A 23559-nucleotide genomic window follows, 5' to 3' on the forward strand; every position below is an offset into this window, starting at 1 on the left:
TATGGAAGCTAAAGTTGAGAAATTACAAGAGGAAGTAGGAAATGTTGGATTGAAGATAAACTCCTCTAAGACAAAACAGATGAGGGTAAATTGTAATCATAAAAATAAATTGACAGTAAATGATATAGAAACAGAAGAAGTGGATACTTTTCTATACCTGGGAAGTGTAGTTACAAAAACAGGTGGAGCGGAAGATGTGAAAAGACGTATTCGGCTAGCAAATGGAACATTTGTACAGCTATATCCCATATGGCGGAATAACAACATCTCACTGAAGACAAAGCTCAGACTGTTTAACACAAATGTAAAATCAGTCCTCCTCTATGGTTGTGAAACAAGGAAAATTACGGATGTAATAAATAAAAAGATACAGACGTTCGTCAACAGATGTCTGAGACGTATTCTAAATATAAGATGGCCGGAAATAATAGCAAATAAAGAACTGTGGAGAAGAACTAACCAATGTTACTAAATAAAACAAAGAAAATGGAATTGGACAGGCCACATGCTGAGAAAGCTAGATGGAGCTATTGAGAAGACTGCAATTGATTGGAATCCACAAGGAGTAAGGAAGAGAGGACGGCCTAGAAAAACATGGAAACGATCAATAGAGGAAGTAGAGAGATGTGGGAAAAGCTGGAAAGAGGTGAAACGGATGGCTGGCGACAGAGTACGCTGGAGGAACTTTACTGCTGCCCTATGTTCCACCTAGGAACAACAGGATAGAAGAAGAAGAAGAAGAAGAAGAAGAAGAAGGAGAAGAAGAAGAAGAAGAAGAAGAAGGAGAAGAAGAAGAAGAAGGAGAAGAAGAAGAAGAAGAAGAAAAAGGAGAAGAAGAAGAAGGAGAAGAAGAAGAAGGAGAAGAAGGAGAAGAAGAAGAAGAAGAAGAAGAAGAAGGAGAAGAAGAAGAAGAAGAAGGAGAAGAAGAAGGAGAAGAAGGAGAAGAAGAAGGAGAAGGAGAAGAAGAAGGAGAAGAAGAAGGAGAAGGAGGAGGAGGAGAAGAAGAAGAAGAAGGAGAAGAAGAAGAAGAAGAAGGAGAAGAAGAAGGAGAAGAAGAAGAAGAAGAAGGAGAAGAAGAAGAAGGAGAAGAAGAAGAAGGAGAAGAAGAAGAAGGAGAAGAAGAAGAAGGAGAAGAAGAAGAAGGAGAAGAAGAAGAAGGAGGAGAAGAAGAAGAAGAAGAAGAAGGAGAAGAAGAAGAAGAAGAAGGAGAAGAAGAAGGAGAAGAAGAAGAATAAGAAGAAGAAGGAGGAGGAGAAGAAGAAGAAGAAGGAGAAGAAGAAGAAGAAGAAGAAGGAGAAGAAGAAGAAGAAGAAGGAGAAGAAGAAGAAGAAGAAGAAGGAGAAGAAGAAGAAGAAGAAGGAGAAGAAGAAGAATGAGAAGAAGAAGAAGAAGAAGAAGGAGAAGAAGAAGGAGAAGAAGAAGAAGGAGGAGGAGAAGAAGAAGAAGAAGGAGGAGAAGAAGAAGAAGAAGAAGAAGGAGAAGAAGAAGAAGAAGAAGAGATTTCCCCCTCTGATTTAAATAACGACAAGTGAACCCCAAAGATATTCTGGAAGTTATAGAGATACAGGCTTGAACCCACAGCATCACTTCTCCGAGCTTCAACACATTTCATTTTCTACTCTATGTTTAAAGATAGGGGAAAGCAAATAAGTTCATGTTATTACTATTATTAAAAATACGAGAACTGATTCTCACCTGATGGTGTGTTGGCAGTTGTTCTTCTTCTGTTGGTGGCTTCAGAAGCTTTCTGAGACAACATTGCATCATCTGTACCTTTCTGATTCAGTTCTTTAATCTTTGCATCCAACTCATCCACTACAGCCTGGACAAAAAGAAATAATAATAATAATAATAATAATAATAATAATAATAATAATAATACTAAGAAGAAGAAGACGATCGGCTGACAGAAATAGTGGGAATGTTCACTGGGATTCACTGCAGTGATTTCAAAATTTTAATTTCATGTTCTTTTTTTTCGTACTTTTTAAATCCTTATATCAGTATTTTGGAATTTGTGAAAGACATACATCCCTCTCGTTTGAATTTCAAAATCCTCACTCTAAACTTCGGATATATCTGAAACTCAATTTTTGACACAATCAAAATCCTCATGCCTCACTTTAGAAATTTTCGTATTCCACTTTCAGCATCTTCACAAAATGCTTCACGTCCCAATTTCGATATTTTCAAAGCCCTCACGCTTTATTTTTGGAGTATTCAAAATCTTCGCAATCAACTATTAGTTCTTCGAAACTAACATCATCCTACTATGTAAGCAATTGTATTCAATCAGAATTAGAGTCTGGCTGGGTGGAAGAGAAGGCCTACTGGCCTTAGCTCTGTCAGATTAAATAAATAAATTATTATTATTTATTATATTACTTCATACTCCACTTCTGGTATCTCAGAAATCCTAACAGTTCTACAATCTTCTGGTATTTTCGAAATCCTCAAACTCTTACAATCTTTTGGTATTTTCAAAATTATCACACTCTTACAATCTTTTGGTACATATGTTCGAAATCTTTATACTCCTACAAGTGAAAAAATAAATTAAAATCATCAGTACCAGTTGCAGAAGACACAGCCCTGCAGTATAGACTGACTACACCCCAACTCTGGCTACTAGCAACAGGCATCTATAATGAACACTGATCAAAATACCCCTCAATTCTCGTGAAAAACAGAATAGACTACAGGGGACTATAGTGATTTTTATGTTGTCAGCAAACAGCTGGATAAATTGACTGATTGATTGATACTCCTACAACCTTTTGCATTTTCGAAATTCTCACACTACTACAGATTTTTGGTATTTTCAAAATTCTCACCCTCCACAATCTCTTGACATTTTCGAAATCCTCACATTTCTACAATTCCTTATTATTTTAAAAATTCTCACACTCCTACAACCTTCTGTTACTTTCGAAATTCTCTCCCTCCTACAATCTTTTGTTACATTCAAAATTCTCACAGTCCTACAACCTTTTGTTACTTTTGAAATTCTTTCACTCCAATCTTTTGTTATTATCGAAATTCTTACACTCCTACAACATTTAGGTATTTTCGAAATTCTCACATTTTCGAAATTCTCGCACTCCTACTATGTTTTGTTATTATCGAAATTCTTACACTCCTACAACATTTAGGTATTTTCGAAATTTTCACATTTTCGAAATTCTCGCACTCCTATTATGTTTTGTTATTTCCGAAATTCTCACACTCCTACAATGTTTAGGTATTTCCGAGATTCTCACTCTCCCGCAATCTTTGTTATTTTCGAAATTCTCACATTGCTACAACCTTTTGTTATTTTCGAAATTCTCACACACTCCTGAAATCTTTCGATATTTTCGAAATCATCAGAAATTCTCACACTCCCGCAATCTTTCGATATTTTCGAAATCGTCACATTCCTATAACCTTTCGAGATTTTCGAAATTCTTATACTCTTACAACCTTTTGTTATTTTCGAAACTTTCACACTCTTACAATCCGTCAATATTTTTCAAATCCTCACCGAAATTCTTAGATTCCTACAAAGTCAATATTTTCGAAATCATCACACTCCTACAATCTACTGATTTGTCGAAATTCTCACTGTTACAACGTTTTGTTATTTTCGAAATTCATACACTCCTACAAACTTTGCTATTTTCGAAATTTTCACATTCCTACAACTTTATGGTATTGTGGAAATATTCAGACTCCTGTCACTTTTCCATAATTTCGAAATTCTCACATTGCTTCAATCTTTTAGTATTTTTGTTATCCTCAACTACCTTTTCAGTATTTGTGAAATGCATATGCCATCCCCTAAAATTTCCCTATACTGGCAGACTGAGACCAACTTGGTTTCTTGAAAACAATGAATAAATCATAGTTTTTAATGACATTCTATTCAACACTGATCTACTGCAGTCACTTACTAAAGAATACAAAAGTGCAGAGAAATTCAAATCAAACCTATTGCTTTTTTTTTTTTTCATATAATGATGATCACCAACAACAAAAGCAATTCTAAATACAGTAAAATCCCTCGTAACAGGCACCCAAATAACCGACAATACCAAAACAACGGCACTTTTGGTGGGCCAAAAAAAAAAAATAATAATAATAAATCTGCCACATTGCCACAATCTTAGCCGTCAGTTTTGGCACATTAGGAAGTTCGCACGAACTTTCATTTTCAGTGAATATTCAAACCAAAAATTAGTGTATTACTTGTGTTGAGTAATGTGTTTCAATAAAAAAAAATCCACACAGTTTTTATGCTATTTAGTTATGGCCTAGATCATATATGTAACAGACAACTCCTTGCTACGTTAAAATCGGCAGTCCTTTGAAGAGAACAACCGCCAGGATCACCACCCGTCCGACGTAAACGAACATGAGATGGCAACACAGTCGCTAATGCAATTCAAATGGGAATTATGACGTGACTCCTTATGTAACAAATAGATGGCAGCGTAGTAAACCTGACAAAAGTTGTTAACCTCAAAACCTATAAGCCCGACATATCTGTTACATATATGATCTAGGGTTATGGTCAGGCCGTCAGTGTTGCCACCTTAGGAAGTTAACACGAACTTTCATTATCAGTGAATATTCAAACCTAAAATTATTGTATTATTTGTGTTGTGTGATGTGTTTTAATAAAGAAAATTCACACAGTTTTTATGTTTATTTAGTTATGAGCAAGTGACAGAGAAATATGATTCACAAGGCTGCAGTTTCAACATTTGACACCATGAAATACGAACTTTTTCTTCGTATATACCGGTATTTATTCGATTATCCAGCAAAATCTCGCATCTGGAACTAACCTGGTCCATTTGGTGCCGGATAAGAGGAATTCTACTGTATCTTGTTCCTCTGACAATTTGTTTTATAACCCCTTTTGGCAATCCTCCTGGTTTAATTTTTGTAAACGATGCTTTCATTTTATTCTATATTCATGGACATGTTCTGGTTCAGTAGTTCATAATTAACTAAGATAGCATTCTAAATTAATACATAAACATACAAACCTTTAACTCTGGTTTAGTTGTTTTGCTGATGCTTGTTAAGATGGAATTGAATATTTCATAAACTTTTGGCGAATGTAACTTGTCAGCATAACAAGACAGATTTTCACTGAGACGCCGCAGACTACGATCAGAATATTGTAACAATGACAGACAGTATGACAAGTCACACCACTGCCTCTCACTCTGTGACAGCCGGAAACGCAAACACAGCTTCTCAACTAATGATTCCATTTGGCGATCTTTTTGAATTAATGGCATAATAAACCTAAAACAAAAGAAAGATATAACATGACACACATTACATACTTCAAAGCAATGTCCCTACACTGAAGCTCTTCCAGCTTCATATCTGCGTTATTTTATGTTTTATTTACCAGAAAAGAAAACATTCAACAAGAAAGTAATTTCATTGTTTGGTGCATTCTTTTAACACTTTTATAAGCACTGATTAACAATAACGCATTTACTGTGATATTATAAAAATACCTGGCTGACTAGTTTCGAGGTAGTGCCCCTCAAGATCCAAAGCTTAATGAGGGCTGGTGCTATCACCAGAAGGTATTTTTATAATATTAACAGAGAAAAGAATTTATTGTTAATCAAAAAAATAACGAAAGAAACCAAATTAAAATATTACAAAAAATCGACATTTCCAGTATTATTCTATTAATCAGCCCTGGATATTAAATAAACAAAATAAAACTACATTAGCGGTCTTACTAATAAACCGTGTATAGTTTTTATATGAGATTTATGCAGCATTGAGAGAGAAAACGTTACTAATAAACCATGCATAAGCGATGGATGTATAAACAATCTGTAACTGTACAATGGGAATTGCTTTGCAGTAGTTATATATATGACACCTCTTGTTTAAGCGTTGTACATAGAGAAAAAATGGCCACCCCTCTAACAGCTGTTCATATCGACTGTCACTTTATGATGATGGATGCCTTGTAACCACAGAAGAACACACCAAAGAGGACATAATAAGTAGAATATTATTGCTGTAGCTTATTCTCTTTGACCAAAATATAGTGTGGTAATCGATCAGAGCCAGTTGTACTATCGATTCTTAACACGGCACACTAGAGCACTCTACCGGATGCAATAGAGAATCTCAGATATTCTATTACCTTTCGTAATGAAGTAATGACGAAACTAGGACGTAGCTGTGTAACAGTTATACTGTTATACACGAAGTATGTAGTGATTATTAGTAAGGAATTTACAAACGACATATAAACGAGCTAGTCACTGTATAACTATAAGAGAGTTAAACGTCTGTAAATAGAGTTTTTATTAGTAAGACCGTAGATCTTCAATTATTATCTTCGACTATAGTCATTTCTTCAATCAAACAGTATTCAAATTCTTACAAAATTATCAATGAAATTCTACCAATCATCATTTCTGCACTATCATGTACCAATACATTTCTCCTAGATACCTAACATTCACATAATCTCGAGCATCCATTCATGCACACGAATGTTTTATTTCATAGGTCCACGATGTTACGCATGCATTGATGAATATGTCAGCTCCTAATTGCAGTGTCGAAGACGGTAAACAAACATAGCATAACCTGAAAATATGTGATTCAGTGTTTATGTAATTTTACAGCATTAATAAACTTTTCTGGTAAAGTGCTATGAGAAATTTAATGAATTTATCCTTTTTTGACTAAAATGAAAATGATAATGGTAAGGAATGATATTTCTTCAAACCAATAACTTATAGTGTTAGTCAGAAGTTCAGGAATCCTAGTTCATTATGTTAACAATAATAATAATAATAATAATAATAATAATAATAATAATAATAATAATAATAATAATAATAATAATAATAATTCTTTATTTATACTGGCAGAGTTAAGGCGACAGGGCCTTCTCTTACACTCTACCAGGTGACAAAGTATACAAGCAGTTAAAATTTAACAAAAAGTTAAAGAACAGAATACTAACATATTACAAAAAAAAAAAAAAAAAAAAAAAAATAATAATAATAATAATAATAATAATAATAATAATAATAATAGCATAATAAAATCGACACTAAACAACATGAAAATAATACAATAATAGAAAAAAGAAAGTAAAATACATTGGAATATAGTAAAGCAACTAATTTAGTACAAATTGTTAGTATGCAAAACGTAAGGTAGAATATAACAAAATGGAATGTAATAAAATAATAATAAAAAGAAAAGAAATACGAATATTAAATAAAATTCACAATAAAAAGGCTATGATAATAAATTCATCGGCTGATAAAGAGAAAAACTGTAATTAATTTTTTGTGCCTAAATTGTTGGCAAAATGTTTTAAAATTGTTTACAGAAGATTTGTCCCTTTAAAAGCCACAACATAAAAAACGGGATAGTGAAATTATTTATTTTTTTTTTTTAATCTTAAAATCAGGGAATTTTACAAAGCATTCTGCTTTGCTGACAAATCTCTATGAACTCAAAAATCTTCAGAATATTAAGCCAACATAATGATGTTCAGTATTTAGACCTGCAGAGCACTTTAGCAGAAACGTTTCATCTTACTTTTTATTGATATGTATCATAATAAATCTATACTTACTTCATTATGGTCTTGAAGTTTTCTTCTTTGAGTTGCGAATCTGGGGTGGAGAGCCTAGAGATAATGTCAGGCATCACATTGTAAAGAGCATTTCCTTTCTGTGCAAGCTCTCTGAAAAAAGTCTGTGCCATATCTAGAACCAGTGAACAGAAATCTGTGTCAAAGTCTTTATTGCTCATATCAGATCAATTCATAAAATAAAACGAGTTTTCAGTGAAATTACATTATGATTTTCTATGATGGCTTAGCTTCGCTTGGTGTATTATGTTCTGCATGTGGTTCAATAGGGACGACTTGCCTCCTTTAGGTATTACATAAAGGCTTAATGATTTAAACTGCAAAACATCGTAAACCACGCTTTCTCAACAGTAATATACACCACATATATCCAAATACAGCTGATGGCATTTTTAGTTTACATTGCATTTGAATCTGGGCCCTGCACATAAAAACCACGGGAATTACTACCTCTGGCTTTTTTCCTTTCTGAACAATACTGTATTACGGACACTGACCAGTAGAAAGTACCTTAACAACAGTTTTCAATCAATGTTCTCTAGAAACCAGACATGAACAATCCCATCTCACCTTTAAATTATTTATAGCAAGTAACTAATACCTTTATTTAATTTATATTTGGACGATATGCTAAACGAGTGGAATAAACAGATAACACGAATTTATATTAATAAAGATATATATATATCAATACGTTACTGTTTGCAGATGACAAGGCTCTTATCGCAATGTCTGAGGAAGAACTGCAGTATGGTATATATAAGCTAAATACAGTAGCAAAAGCTTATAATTTTGAGATATCAAAATCTAAAACCGAAATAATGGCATTCAAAGGGAAGGACCCTGTAAGATAAAAAATTGTAGTAGATGACATTATTCTTCATTGATTAAAGTTCTCGTTAACACTTTGTTAAAACCATAAAATTTACTTAGTCTTACGTTAAAAAGTGTTAGGCCCAATTGTATAAAACTCCCTGACTGAAGAACAACTTTGATCGAAGATCGAAAAGTAAACCGAGTTCAGACTCTTCTTCTATTGTATAAAACTTTTCTGCGATCAAATTACCTTGGTTCAAATGCAATCTAAGTTCACGTGAAAAGGATTTGGCAACATCGCATAAAGAGGTGAAATACGTGATGCGCGAACTATGTTATACAGGTTTCTTCAGTGTTGCCAATCTAGCAATTTTAACTCTTTTTCAACAACAATTTCTTTTAACTTTTATATTGCTTAAATAGGGATTTAGTGACCTTTTTAGCACCCCATAGTGACAAAATTTAATCTTTCTTTGTTGATAATGAGAAATCTAACGACTTTACAACTACTTTTTGGCGACTTTCCGTACACTGTGTTGGAGACACTGTTTTTTTTTGCAATGTAAATAATGGCGGACAATAAGAAGAAGGTTGACTGTTCTCCAAGTTGTTATCATGTTATGGTGTTTGATACTGCTAAACATAATAAAGCTTTATAAAACGACAATTTTCGTTTACTAATACAGTTAATTGAAAATTTATGAATGTACCTATCATATCCATTAATAATTAATGGTTGTTATAAACATAATATAATTATAGGTTATGTTATTTGATACTGCTGAACACGATAGAGCCTTATAAAATATAAGATTGTTTGTGTATTAAGGCAAGAAATTTATAGAAATATATGTAAATGTACCTACCATATCTATTAATATTAATAATAATGGATATTTTATTTGCACAATCTGCCACTCGTATATTTCAAATAGAAAATAAATAACTGAACTTGGATCATCTAACTTAATCGGAGAAATTTCTTCAGTCAAAGTTGACTTTAGTTTGAGACAAATTAATCTCAGATTAGACTTTATACAACACAAAATTCCAAGTTCAGCTAAAACAAGGATCAATTTAACCTCTGATCTAAGATTAAATGGTTTATACAATCGGGCCTTTAAAATTGTTAAAAAAAGGTATATACCTTCGACAGACGGCCTGTTTCGACGCTATGTCACGTCATCCTCAGTGTCTCTTAAACCACTCAAGACACTGACATAGTGTCGAAACGAGCCATCTGTCGAAGGTATATACCGTTTTTTAACAATTTTAACACTTTTTAACGTAAGACTAAGTAAATTTTATGACATTATTCTTAAACAAGTGTCACACTTTAATTATTTGGGAAATGATATATTCTATAGCTATGATAGAGATGTACAAATAAAACTTTCCAAGTACCAATATATGTGTGGTACAATCTGAAGAGTTTTAGGAAATAAAACAAGGAAGGAAACACAATTAAAATTCTATAAGGCTATAGCAGTTCCATCCCTCTTATATGGTAGTGAGAACTGGGTCCTAAGACAGAAAGAAATTAATAACATACAGTCATCAGAAATGAAATTTCTAAGAGCAGTCAAGGGCTGTACAAGACTAGTGCATATAAGAAATGAAAGCATAAGGGAGGAATTAGAAATTAAATCTATAATTCAGCAAGTCTGTGATTATAAGAAAAGATGGATCGACCATTTACAGAAAATGGATTATGGAAGGTTTCAGAAGTTGGCATGGAATTATAAACCACCAAGAAAGCGATGGAGTATTGAGCCGGAACAGGCCATAAGGCCTATACCATGAAGAAGATTATTATAAGTAACTAATACAACTTCTGACAGTACATACCCAGTTATTGTACACACAAAATAAAATACTCACAGAATAATAACTTTTTTTTTGGTACTATTTCTTTGCATGGTAGATGATTTGGCTTAATGAATGGCATACATGCTCCCTATACCATAACAACGATAAAAAAAAACTGCCCAATATAAAACAAAAATGAAATTTTGAACAAACAGCACCTTCTTCTCTGTGACAAATTGGGCTCCGATAATAGAACAAACAGCAACATGGAAGCACTTTATTCGGAAGCTAGAGAAAGAATGATGTAAATCAAATTTAATTGCTATTCGATAACAGCAACACATTCCACAAAATTATGCAATTTAAATTACTCTCGATAGTAGACTTACCTGCAATCACTTCTTCTGAATCAACAATACAGAGCGCTATTTCAGAAATCTGGCCTTTCACCTTAATCATATCATTCATGATTAATTGTGTAAGTACCATCATGGTGCCCTCGCGAACATCACACGAAGAATCTCTTAACCTGTAACAGTACAATTAAAACAGAAAAGTTGAAATTACGAAATCAGATACTGTGCATCTGTACCTGTTTTTTCCGAAAAATGGGACCTGATAATTAAGAGGCCATTGTTGGAACTACAATGCTATGTTGCCAATTTTGGCGACCACACGATCAGCTGATGCAAGTTTCCTGCTGATATTAGATGGCTGACAAAAGATTCATTGACAATTGACGCGAAGTTATAAAATAATACAAATATCATCAGAAAATGAAACACAAAACATTTTAATAGCTGACACTGTGTGCATAATAAATGGCACCAAGAGAGCTATTGAGCACTCACCATGTGGAAGTTGTAACATTGGCAACTCAGCCGTTGTTACCATAGCAACAGGCCTTGCACACCATGTCATATTCAGTTGTTTTTCGCACGTCCCATCTTTAGAAAACACAGGTATAGAAAGCAACAGCAGTGAAAAGAAAAACATTTCCTTTCACAGGAAAAGTTAATTTAATTTACGAAATGGACAAAACAAAAATCCAATTGTAAAGATATCCGAGATGGCAAGAAGAAGACTTGATTGGCACCCAGCTATCTCTTAATGTTTTCAATTTTTTTTGTTATATACTTTATCCACAGATTGAATTTTTTACAAAACTATTCAAATTTATTTTAACAAAAATAGCAAACTTTTACTTAGTATCAACCCCATTTGTTCTTTAGCGAACTGTCAGAAGACAGGTTTGACACTATAAGTGACACCAATAAGGCACCACACATAAGACAACTAAGCCAGGAGATAATAGGGTAGGGTGGCCAGTTCCTTTCCCCCCTCCATTGCATACACTGCTGACTAGTAACTTATTAATCAGACTTTAGATAATTCAAATTTAAGATTAATTATTCTGTGTCCCCAGAAAAACTTTAAATAGGGATTATACTGTACGTGTTTAAAACTGACAGAAACATGGAAAGGTATTAGTTGTTTATAATAAGATACTAATTAGGTAAAGAAAACCATTCAAGTGGAAATAATTTATGAAAAATTATTCTGGGCTATAAAAGTGCTGTTTAGGCCAGTTCCTTTCCCCCCTCCATTGCATACATTGCTAACTAGTAACATATTAATCAGACTTTAGATAACTCAAATTTAAGATTAATTATTCCGTGTCCCCAGAAAAACTTTAAATAAGGATTATACTGTACGTGTTTAAAACTGACAGAAACATGGAAAGGTATTAGTTGTTTATAATAAGATACTAATTAGGTAAAGAAAACCATTCAAGTGGAAATAATTTATGAAAAATTATTCTGGGCTATAAAAGTGCTGTTTAGGCCAGTTCCTTTCCCCCCTCCATTGCATACATTGCTAACTAGTAACATATTAATCAGACTTTAGATAACTCAAATTTAAGATTAATTATTCCGTGTCCCCAGAAAAACTTTAAATAGGGATTATACTGTACGTGTTTAAAACTGACAGAAACATGGAAAGGTATTAGTTGTTTATAATAAGATACTAATTAGGTAAAGAAAACCATTCAAGTGGAAATAATTTATGAAAAATTGTTCTGGGCTATAAAAGTGCTGTTTACAACTGACTATGAAAAGTAAGTAATCCTTTATATTACAAATCTTTCACAAGAAAAATATTACCTTGAGGTTTAAGTTTCGTACCTGCCATAAATATGTGGTGTCCAAGGCTCTGTAATATTCGGAAATCTGTAAGCAAGAGCTCCAAGAGACACAATAAGGTTGCTCCTGATGGCAGGTTCTGTAGATTTTTCCATAACTGTGACCAGAAGCTGTAGATGTTCATCACAGAAAGTGGAGGACACCATCATCATCTTGGCTAATGAGAGCGAAGCTGCTGTTTGTAACTTTATGTCCGAATATTTTTTGGGATTGGTACATATTGTCACTAAAAGCGGGCTGAAAAAAAAAATTATTTAATAAATATTACTACAGACATAATTAGTTTCCACAGCAATGGAAAAAAAAAAAAAAAAGACACTTCATACAGTGTGTTTCTTAGGGTTGTATTACATGACCATTAAAAATACAGCATTGACAACTCATTCATCAGTTCTTTTTTGAAGAAAGATAGTTTTTGAAGAAAGATAGAAATGATCGCATGTCCAAATACATTTCTATACTACTAGTTTTTGGTACAGTTGAATTCGTTTAAATGATGCTCATCTACCTCCAAAAACTCATAGATAGCTAGATAGATAGATTTATTCATTCCATAATATTCTTATATTTATGTTATTTTATATATTATTATTTTAATGTACCAAAGTACATATATTTCCATGCAGATATTCTGCGTCATCATACGATGAAAGAGTAATGGAACAGAGAAAAATTTTCTCCGGCGCCGAGATTTGAACCCAGGTTTTCAGCTCTACGTGCTGATGCTTTATCCACTAAGCCACACCGGATACCCACCCCAGTGTCAGACAGAATTGTCTCAGATTAAGTTCCAATTCTTGGGTTCCCTCTAGTGGCCGCCCTCTGCACTACATCATAGAAGTCTATGAATGTAGGACTGAAGTCCACACATGTGCTGAGGTGCACTTGTTGTGAGTGACTAATTGGCCGGGATCCGACGGAATAAGTGCCGTCTTAAAATAATATATATGATATGTATAAATCACTTCGTGATTTAAGACGGTGCTTATTCCGTCGGATCCCGGCCAACTAGTCACTCACAATGAGTGCACCTCAGCACATGTGTGGACTTCAGTCCTATGTTCATAGTCTTCTATGACGTAGTACAGAGGGCGGCCACTAGAGGGAACCCAAGAGTTGGAACTTAATCTGAGACAATTCTGTCCGATGCCGGGGTGGGTATCCAGTGTGGCTTAGTGGATAAAGCATCAGCACGTAGAGCTGAAAACCCGGGTTCAAATCCCGGCGCCGGAGAGAATTTTTCTCCATTCCATTACTCTTTCATTGTATTCTTACATTTGCTTTATAGCATAGAATAAAGAACATGTCCAATTCTTACGTTTAACAATAAAATGCAATACATATAAAATGCAAATATGAAATATGTACAGAATTAATACCTTAATAACAATAATATTTTATGCAATGTAATATGTTTACAATTTAATAGTATTATAATATTTACACAGTACTGTGAAATGTCAAGAATTCATCTACAGAATAGAAAGTGTGAGATATTAAGTAATTTTTTAGTTTTACCTTAAATAATGCAGGGTTTTGGCTATGATTCTTAATGTCTTCAGGAAGACTATTGAACAATTTTATCACCATGTAACGTACTCCCCTTTGAAAGCATGATAAATTTGATGATGGCGTATGAAAATCATTCCTTCTGCGGGTATTTATATTATGTATGGCTGAGTTAGTTGGAAAATTTTCTTTATTACATAAGAGGATATTTATTGTAGAGTATATGTATTGATTTGTTAAGGTTAGAATATCCGATTTTTTTAAAAATAATCTACATGATTCTCTAGCCTTTGCTCCAACTATTATTCTAAAGGCTCTTTTTTGTAATAAGAATATATTTTTACTATCTGCAGAATTTCCCCAAAATATTAAACCACATTTTGGTATTAATCACGGAAAAGTAAACATTTCATTACCACGTAACCCCGCAATTACTAGCGACAAAAATGGTTTTTCCATTCTCTTGCAAAATTTTGATTTCGTGGAGCATTTGCACCTTAAGCATCAATATGTAATAGATGAAAGCAAAACTTTTAAAGTACCGAATTCACATCTTGTTCACACCACATGCTGACGGCATAACACCACAAATTAACCTACTTCCTGGTTTAACACCAGAGACTGTAGCACACGTAAGTATCAAATTTCACCTGTAGAGCTACCAAATGTTATGCACAGAACTATAATGATGACAATACTTTCTCTCATTATCTATCTGCAGAATATATATATATATATATATATATATATATATATATATATATATATATAATAATTTTCCCTTTGACATTAATTCCGTAATAATGGTGGTAAATCCATAATAATTGGCAATTCTGCCGAATATCGAAACAAACTGATGAAATTATGGAAATATCTTGAGCTCAATGGTTATCGAGAGAGGTGAAGGGAAAGACTCAGTTGCTGCAGCAACTGCGTCAATCTCACCCTCTCAGCTGTCGTTATGGTCGACTTACTTTAATGGCAGAGTAAATGACAACATACCTCAGTGAAGCAAGAAGATTTTCCCCTGTAACTATATCATTCTCACACACATTAAGTATATATTCTGCTTCCTGGTCATCAGCAACTGCTCCCACAACTCCCATCTCATCATCTTCTGATGGGTCCTGTAAAAATAAATAACGTAATAACATTTCTAAAAAGCCTTCGACCAAATCAATAGAGCTATATTATGGAATATTATGGAGAAAAGAGTATACCCCTTACATTAATAAAAGTAATAAAAAGTTTATATGTTTGAGAATAAGGTGCTTAGGAAAATATTTGGAGCTAAGAGGGATGAAGTTACAGGAGAATGGAGAAAGTTACAACACACAGAACTGCACGCATTGTATTCTTCATCTGACATAATTAGGAACATTAAATCCAGACATTTGAGATGGGCAGGGCATGTAGCATGTATGAACGAATCCAGAAATGCATATAGTGTGTTAGTTGGGAGGCCGGAGGAAATAAGATCTTTGGGGAGGCCGAGACGTAAATGGGAGGATAATATTAAAATGGATTTGAGGGAGGTAGGATATGATGGTAGAGACTGGATTAATCTTGCTCAGGATAGGGACCAATAGCGGGCTTATGTGAGGTCGGCAATGAACCTCTGGGTTCTTTAAAATCTATATGTATGTAATAAAAAGTTTATATTGGAACACAGAAATTACAATTAATACTGGAAAAGAAAGAACAGGCCAGATAAAAATTAACAGAAGTGTGAGATAAGGGTGTACTTTATCACCCACTCTACTTAACACATATTATATAGACGACATTGTAAGACAATGTAAAAAAGAAGTAAACACAAGAATAAAGCTACATCTCGGAAACAACTATATAAACACTTTAATGTCTGCAGATGATCAAGTTATTATACAGAAAGTGAAAATGATCTGCAACATGCAATACATCACTTAAATCTATTATGCGAGAATTATGATTTAAAAATTTCTTACAAGAAAACTAAAGTTATGGCCTTTAGAGGAAAATATCCAATACATTCTAAATTATAAATTATAAATGACAATATAATTGAACAAACACCTCATTTTGATTTCTTAGGCTGCGATTAAGTTATGAACGAGAAAAATATGTAGATAACAAACTTAATAAATTCCAAATGATGTGTGGTACAATTCAGAGAACATTAAAAAATAAAACAAGATAAGAAACAAAGCTGAAGTTTTATAAAGTAATGACCACGCCTGTTCCAACCTACGGAAGCAAATCATGGACTATAAACAAAAAGAACCGAAACAAATTGCAGAGATGAAATTTAAAAAAAAAAAAGTAAAAGGTTGCACATTATTACATTACTGGATGAAATACAAAATGAAGATGTAAGAACAGAATTGAACACATTTTCCATTAATGAACATATACAAGAAAACAAACAACAATGCATACAACATATTGGAAGAATGGAAAAGGACAGAATAGTAAAACATATACTAAAATATAATCCAGACGGAAGACGAGAAGTGTGAAGACCACGAAAAAGATGGCTGGGGTGAAGACGGAACAGACTGCAAGCCTAATCCCTGAAGAAGAAGAAGAAGAAGAAGAAGAAGAAGAAGAAGAAGAAGGAGGAGGAGGAGAAGGAGGAGGAGGAGAAGGAGGAGGAGAAGGAGAAGGAGGAGGAGAAGGAGGAGGAGAAGGAGAAGGAGGAGAAGGAGGAGGAGGAGAAGAAGGAGGAGGAGGAGAAGGAGGAGGAGAAGGAAGAGGAGAAGGAGAAGGAGGAGAAGGAGGAGGAGGAGGAGGAGGAGGAGGAGAAGGAGGAGAAGGAGAAGGAGGAGAAGGAGGAGGAGGAGAAGGAGAAGGAAGAGGAGGAGAAGGAGAAGAAGGAGGAGGAGAAGAAGGAGGAGGAGGAGGAAAAGAAGGAGGAGGAGGCGGAGGAGGAGGAGAAGGAGGAGGAGGAGGAGGAGAAGGAAGAGGAGGAGGAGAAGGAAGAGGAGGAGGAGAAGGAGGAGGAGGAGGAGAAGGAGAAGGAAGAGGAGGAGGAGAAGGAGGAGGAGAAGGAGGAGAAGGAGAAGGAGGAGGAGGAGGAGAAGGAGAAGGAGAAGGAGGAGGAGGAGGAGAAGGAGAAGAAGAAGAAAGGCATTTTCAACAGTAATCTCACTAGAGGTTTTGATTTATCTAGAGAAAATCAAAACTCGAGTGGGATTTAATTGACTATTACACGATTAGAAGAAAGTAGGCTATATAAAGATTAGAACTAGAAGTAACAAAGTGTACAATAAAATATTAATTGGCTTACGAAAATACAACTGTCTTCAAATGTATTATTGTACCATCTCAGCATTACGCTAGATGCAGCAGTGTTTTATGATGATGTTTTCTTGTTACCGGTATCAATTGTGCCAACTATGGAATCATCATTGAACTCTGTGGCCTGTTACTAGTCAAGAAGGCTTTGTTGATTCAGTTTCATTTTTATTAAGACAGTTGCATTCCACTTCAATTATCCGAATCCCAGTAATCAACGTCACTTGATAGATGATTTTCAATAAATCTCTGATACGTGACTATCCATAATATCATATAGCAGAAGCTATAACATAACCTAACTAATATACACAAGTGTTAGAAAAGTTTTATTTAACGACGATGACATAAAAAATAAACATGAATAATTTTAAAAGGAATAATTATTGAATGTACAATTTTCAAATTTGAATGTGGTTGGTGGTTCAATTGATGTTATATTGGACGTGTGCATAATAGAAGTGGAACTCGTTGATTTAGGCCTACATGGTGTATTCAACTTATTCAGGATTTCCGAATGGTGCTCTTCATTTATTTGTAAATCGGATTTCAGAAGATGCATAGGTATGATCAGTGATTTTTATTAATTCTTGTTCTTGAATGCCAATGCGAGTCATATTTGAAACTGCTCTGCATCGACTGGAGAGGTTTGTAATTATATATATAGGCCTATATATATTTTTTTGACGTCCAGACCAGCGCAGTTTCAAATGTTGGCAAACAAAGAAACAAATGCTAGGGACGCGATAAAATTGTGCGATAAGCAGCCATGATTGGTTGAAATACGTCCTTTCGTACCGTTTTATTGGTCAAAAGTAGTATGACGTAGTAAGAGTGTAATAGTCAATATAATCATATTAATTTTGAAAGTAGAGAGTTTAAAGTTCCAAGGGCACATCAACAGCTGATGCTTGCTCGCAAGACTACAGCACCATTCTCCTGTTAATCTCAATACAGTACATATCAATAATTGAATGTGTGTTTCCTTTTCCGCATTAAATCGATGATGATGGAAATAGTAACAGTCATTGGCATAGAGTCAGGGAAAATAGTGTAGATAGTGTCCACCTTACCACCTGAGATGAAATTACATATTTTGTATCATAAAGCTAAAGAACATACAGTATTTTAAGTCAAAAATTGTTCTTTCTTCAAATATCGTCAGCTGTCTTCAATGAAAAACCCTTATCAAATGCTTTAATATGTCGTATTTGTCAAAGATTGTTAGCTACAGTTTCGAAACAACGTTAATTTTTTTTTGGAAAAGCCGCAGATACAATGTTGACAAGAGTATTTTCTGCTTAGTTTTGGACTAGGATAATAAGTTTTGGTAATCCCTTGTACTAATTACAAATGCACAACTGTGTATGCACAAGTGTTTGTATGTAAACAAGATAATTCGTAAAGAAATTTAAATCTTGAAATCATGAACACTTCTCCAATAAATATGTCTGACCAAGTGCGTATGATGTGTGTTGTTCTACTCTCCACATTTTGAGACTATCAGCTACCACAACAATTAACACTAATAAACACCATACTCTTCCCTGTAGAAACATCACTCATTAAACAGCTTTAATGCAACCACTGAAGTACTGTACTTTAATTAAATCACAAGAATAATTGCTTTCAAATACCTGTCTATTCCTGGGAGTTTCAGATGCGCTTACGTAAGAAGCATTTACTAATGCGGACTTATCACCCCTTGATTGTCTTTTCTTCTTTTTATTTTTAATATTAGCAGCTTCGTCTCTTTCCTCCCGTAGAAAATTTCGTCTTTTAAGTTCACAGAAGACAGCAATATCCAGATATAACATGTGCCTTAGAGATACATGACCAATCATGAATACTAAACGTGACATAACTTCCACAGGGCAAGAAGTTGGGACTTCACTGCTTGGTTCAGACGGCTTCTGCGAAGGCTCTTCCAGCAAAGCTGTAAAATTAACAGATAGTCTGAATTAACTAAGGGCCGATTGTATAAACCATTTAATCTTAGATCAGAGGTTAAATTAATCCTCGTTCTAGCTGAACTTGGAATTTTGTGTTGTATAAAGTCTAATCTGAGATTAATTTGTCTTAAACTAAAGTCAACTTTAACTGAAGAAATTTCTCCGATTAAGTTAGATGATCCAAATTCAGTTATTTCTTTTCTGTTTGAAATATACGACTCGCAGATTGTGCAAAAAGAATAATCATTATTATTAATATTAATAGATATGGTAGGTATATTTATATGTCTTTTCTTCAATTTTTTGCCTTAATACACAAACATTCTTATATTTTATAAGGCTTTATCGTATTCAGCAGTATCAAATAACATAACCTATAATTATATTATGTTTATAACAACCATTAAATATTAATGGATATGATAGGTACATTAATTTTCAATTAACTGTATTACTAAACGAAAATTGTAGTTTTATAAGGCTTTACTATGTTTAGCAGTACCAAATACCATAACATGATAACAATTTGGAGAACGGTCAACCTTCTTATTGTCCGCCATTATTTACAATACACAAAACAAACCAGTGTCTCCAACAGAGTGTACGGAAAGTTGCCAAAAAGTTATTGGGAAGTTGCTAGATTTCTCATTATCAACAAAGAAAGATTAAATTTTGTCACTATGGAGTACTAAAAAGATTGCTGAATCCCTATTTAAGCCATATAAAAGTTAAAAGAAATTGTCGTTGAAAAAGAGTTAAAGTCGCTAAATTGGCAACACTGAACAAACCTGTACAACATGGCCCGCGCATCACATACTTCACCTGTTTATGCGATGTTGCCAAATCCTTTTCACGTGAACTTAGATTGCATTTGAACCAAGGTAATTTGATTGCAGAAAAGTTTTATACAATAGAAAGTTGATCTTTAGTCAGGGAGTTTTATACAATTGGGCCTAAATGACTTGTATTTGGAGTCCTACAGAAATTGTGAAGCAGATTTGTAATTTTATATTAACATTGTTTACACAACTGTGACTCTCATTCAAAAAGAAAATTGCAGACTTATAATTCAAAACTTTCGTAGAGGTCTGCACGGGCCAAAATTCTTAGGCCCAGCCGGGTCCGATCTGAACCAGATCCGAACCCGACCCGAAGCTCGGGATTAGCTTATAAACATCACCTAAGCCCAACTCAAAACCCAAAGATTATCAGATGAAACAGAGGCCGGAGTATTTCTATTTTCTTAGATATTCTCCTTGTCACTCAATAGCCTTTGAATAAAAGTGGTGTTAAATTCACTCAGCTTTCATTTCTCTCTCCATATACGTACCATCAAATTCATTTTCAGGAGCCTTTCCAAGTTTAACTTGAGCTATTAATTCTTGTAGAAGTGTCCCACATATAATATCAGGTTGCTCAGCAAGCTGAAAACAAATCAACTGTCAACACAGAAATACTTGACTTCCAATAATACATCATTATACACAGGTAATTCCATTTCATTCTCTCGAAAATTCATCAACATTGGAAATCTAATATTTGCTTATATTATGTCTGAAAGGGTGTGACATGTACTTCTCAATTACCAGCAGATATGGTATGGGTATTGTCTGATAATATAGCCCAGGCATGGGCACTATGTTCCCATGTGGGCACCATATACACCAACCCTTCACTTCTCCTTCCACAAATATTCTACTTATCTGCATGTACATACAGTAATCGAGGTTAATCGAGAACAGTGTTCTAATCAGAGGTGTATGAAGTGGTGAAATATGGCGAATGAATTGTAAGTTTCGTTTTAATTTCCGAGAAAAATGGGAAGAAGACTACTTTGTTTTTATGAATAAAAGTAAAGCTCAATGCCTCAACTGTTCAGTTGAGATTTATATAAAACATTATAACATCAGACGGCATTTCGATCTTGAACATAAGAAGGATTTTGGCAAACATAAACTTAAGAGTTTAAAATAGGATTGTTAAAAATAGTTTATATCAATAAAATAGTTGTTATATGCAATAAAGCAATGTATTATTTTAATTTAATTTGTTGTCCAGGTTGAAACAGTGAGAAAGTTTTCAAGAATGGAGATCGGACAAAATGATGATGATGTTTAACATAGGAAAATGGGAGAACCATGAGGAAAAAACCCAACTGCGACCTTGTCCACAGCAAGTGTCACTATACTTTTTTCATGTGACTGGGACTCGAACATAGACCATATTCATGACAAGCTGAAGATCTGATCATTGAGGCACTGCTTGGGACTGTATGTTGAAACTATGCTATACTACAATCATGCTGCGAGTTGTAAAGTGTAAAATGACCAAATAAACTATACCTGAAATCTACATTATTCTAAGTCTTTTTCCAAAGTGACAGAGCCCTTTTTCTATTACATGTAGTTTTGCCTGATCTAGTCAGTAATTTCTGAAGTCTTCTTCTATAGGGATATCCTGAACTAGCACCAACAGCACGCGTGTACTTTGAGGGATGCGCTTTGTGTATGCATTTGTTTTCCAATATATAAACATTGAGGATTTACGTAGTGTATTAAATACTCTTACAAACAACTCAAAATGCCAAATTTTTGTTGAGTTCCTATATGTAAAAACCAGGGAAAGCTTTTTGCCTTCAATCAGGTCCTGAAAGATTCTGAATATATGCTTTCAACCTTCAAAAATATAACTAATTCAATTGCGCCTATTAAACAAAAAGAACTATTTCAAATAAGAAATTGCTGGCTACAGTTTCATTTTGGAAGAGGACAAAGAAAAAATTGTAATAAAAACATAAGCAATCTCGACAGCAAGCTATGTTAGCTTAGATTGTATGCAGTGCTTGTAGGAGTTCCTGAAGTTTACGACTGCATTTTACAATGGAACGATACTTGGCTACAGTAAACTCTCGATTAACTGAGATGTTTATTATCTAGGACGATTCATAGTGAAAACAAATATATACGCCTATAAATAATATAGTCTAAGTAACTTATTGAAACCATGTTTTAAGTTCAAATTTTCAAAATCATCAATCTTAGTATTCAAAATTGCATGTTCTTAACCTACAAAACGCATGAATAATCGTGATACTACTACGTTCATATTATATCATCCTATTAAAAATTGCATTTGTTCTTTCTGCAATTACAGAAAAAAGTACAAGGAATTCAAGTTCCATAGTCCCTTCCCAAAAAAAAAAAAAAAAAGACATTCGTGGCTGCATATCCTGTTTATCGCGTACAGTACCTACTTACAATACTTATGGTTAAAGAGGCAATATTCACCTTCTACAAAGATCCTTCATTTTTTTATTCATGCACCTCGTTCTCAAAGTTCTCGTTTAGGTTCATGTACATTCAATTTACTTGTACCTATATTCTGCATACTGCAGATTTCCCCATCCATCTCTTAAGGGGAATGGCTCAGTATTATACAAGTTTACGCTATTATTTATTGTAAATTAAATTAGATTATGACGTAAGAAAATAGTGAATTATATTAAATTATACTAGGTTATACAAAATAATTACAAATATATTTTGACACACACAGAAAACCAACAAGCGGGAGAACGTTAAGAACTGTAGCATATGACATAATATAGCTCTGTGCCGCATGGAACGCTCCTGCCATCTAACGGTAAAACTTCGCATAAGATATCCCTATTACTGGCTCCTTAAACATGTAATTTTTTGTCACTAAAAACTATTTAGTTTGTTACTTATTTTCTTACCTACAAAAATGACTGAGTTTAACATACCTGATAAATAACATCTATAGCTTCAGCAGACATGCAAATATAATTATCATCATTCATATTCCAGAGGCCAGATTTCAAAATGTCAGTGATATTGGTGAAGATTTCGTGGTCTCTCGGAAACCTAAAAATATCCAAAACAGAAGAACTCTTTCAATGACGTTCAATTCTTGTTTGTTTTTCGTACTCATCCATATACATTATGGATGTACAGTAGTGGCAAAAAAAAACCGGACCAACCCTTGTAGCTGATTTCAGAGCCTTGTTCACTCCAGAGCATGATAGACTGGTAACTAAGACTTTCGTGGTTCGAATCCTGCCTGGGAAGGAAACTTTTTTTTGTTCCTTATTCAAATTTATTTCCAATACTTTTCGATTGCAGCAATATTTTACTACTTAATTAACTTATTATTCCCAGAACATGAATTTTACCAGCAATCGAAAAAGTACTGGGAATAAATTTGAATAAGGAATAAAAAAAAAAAAAAAGTTTCCTTCCCAGGCAGGATTCGAACCACGAAAGTCTTAGTTACCAGTCTATCATGCTCTGGAGTGAACAAGGCTCTGAAATCAGCTACAAGGGTCGGT

At 34.0% G+C, this 23559-nt stretch overlaps 1 protein-coding gene across 2 annotated transcripts in view; it reads right to left on the bottom strand.

The window, feature by feature from the left end:
- The window catches only part of Cap-D2 (CAP-D2 condensin subunit), an 83638-nt gene that overhangs the window by 14356 nt on the left and 45723 nt on the right, over window positions 1-23559 (bottom strand). For both annotated transcript variants that reach the window (XM_069846955.1, XM_069846956.1), the window contains exons 17-25: window positions 22975-23095; window positions 20542-20635; window positions 18897-19195; window positions 14986-15110; window positions 12457-12711; window positions 10660-10799; window positions 7628-7760; window positions 5034-5298; window positions 1696-1822 (exon numbers count right to left, since the gene is read on the bottom strand). In XM_069846955.1, the coding sequence (XP_069703056.1) occupies window positions 1696-1822; window positions 5034-5298; window positions 7628-7760; window positions 10660-10799; window positions 12457-12711; window positions 14986-15110; window positions 18897-19195; window positions 20542-20635; window positions 22975-23095 (1559 nt within the window). The remainder of the gene's footprint in view (window positions 1-1695; window positions 1823-5033; window positions 5299-7627; window positions 7761-10659; window positions 10800-12456; window positions 12712-14985; window positions 15111-18896; window positions 19196-20541; window positions 20636-22974; window positions 23096-23559) is intronic.

This window comes from Periplaneta americana, chromosome 15 (assembly GCF_040183065.1).
Source record: "Periplaneta americana isolate PAMFEO1 chromosome 15, P.americana_PAMFEO1_priV1, whole genome shotgun sequence".
Taxonomy (NCBI): domain Eukaryota; kingdom Metazoa; phylum Arthropoda; class Insecta; order Blattodea; family Blattidae; genus Periplaneta; species Periplaneta americana.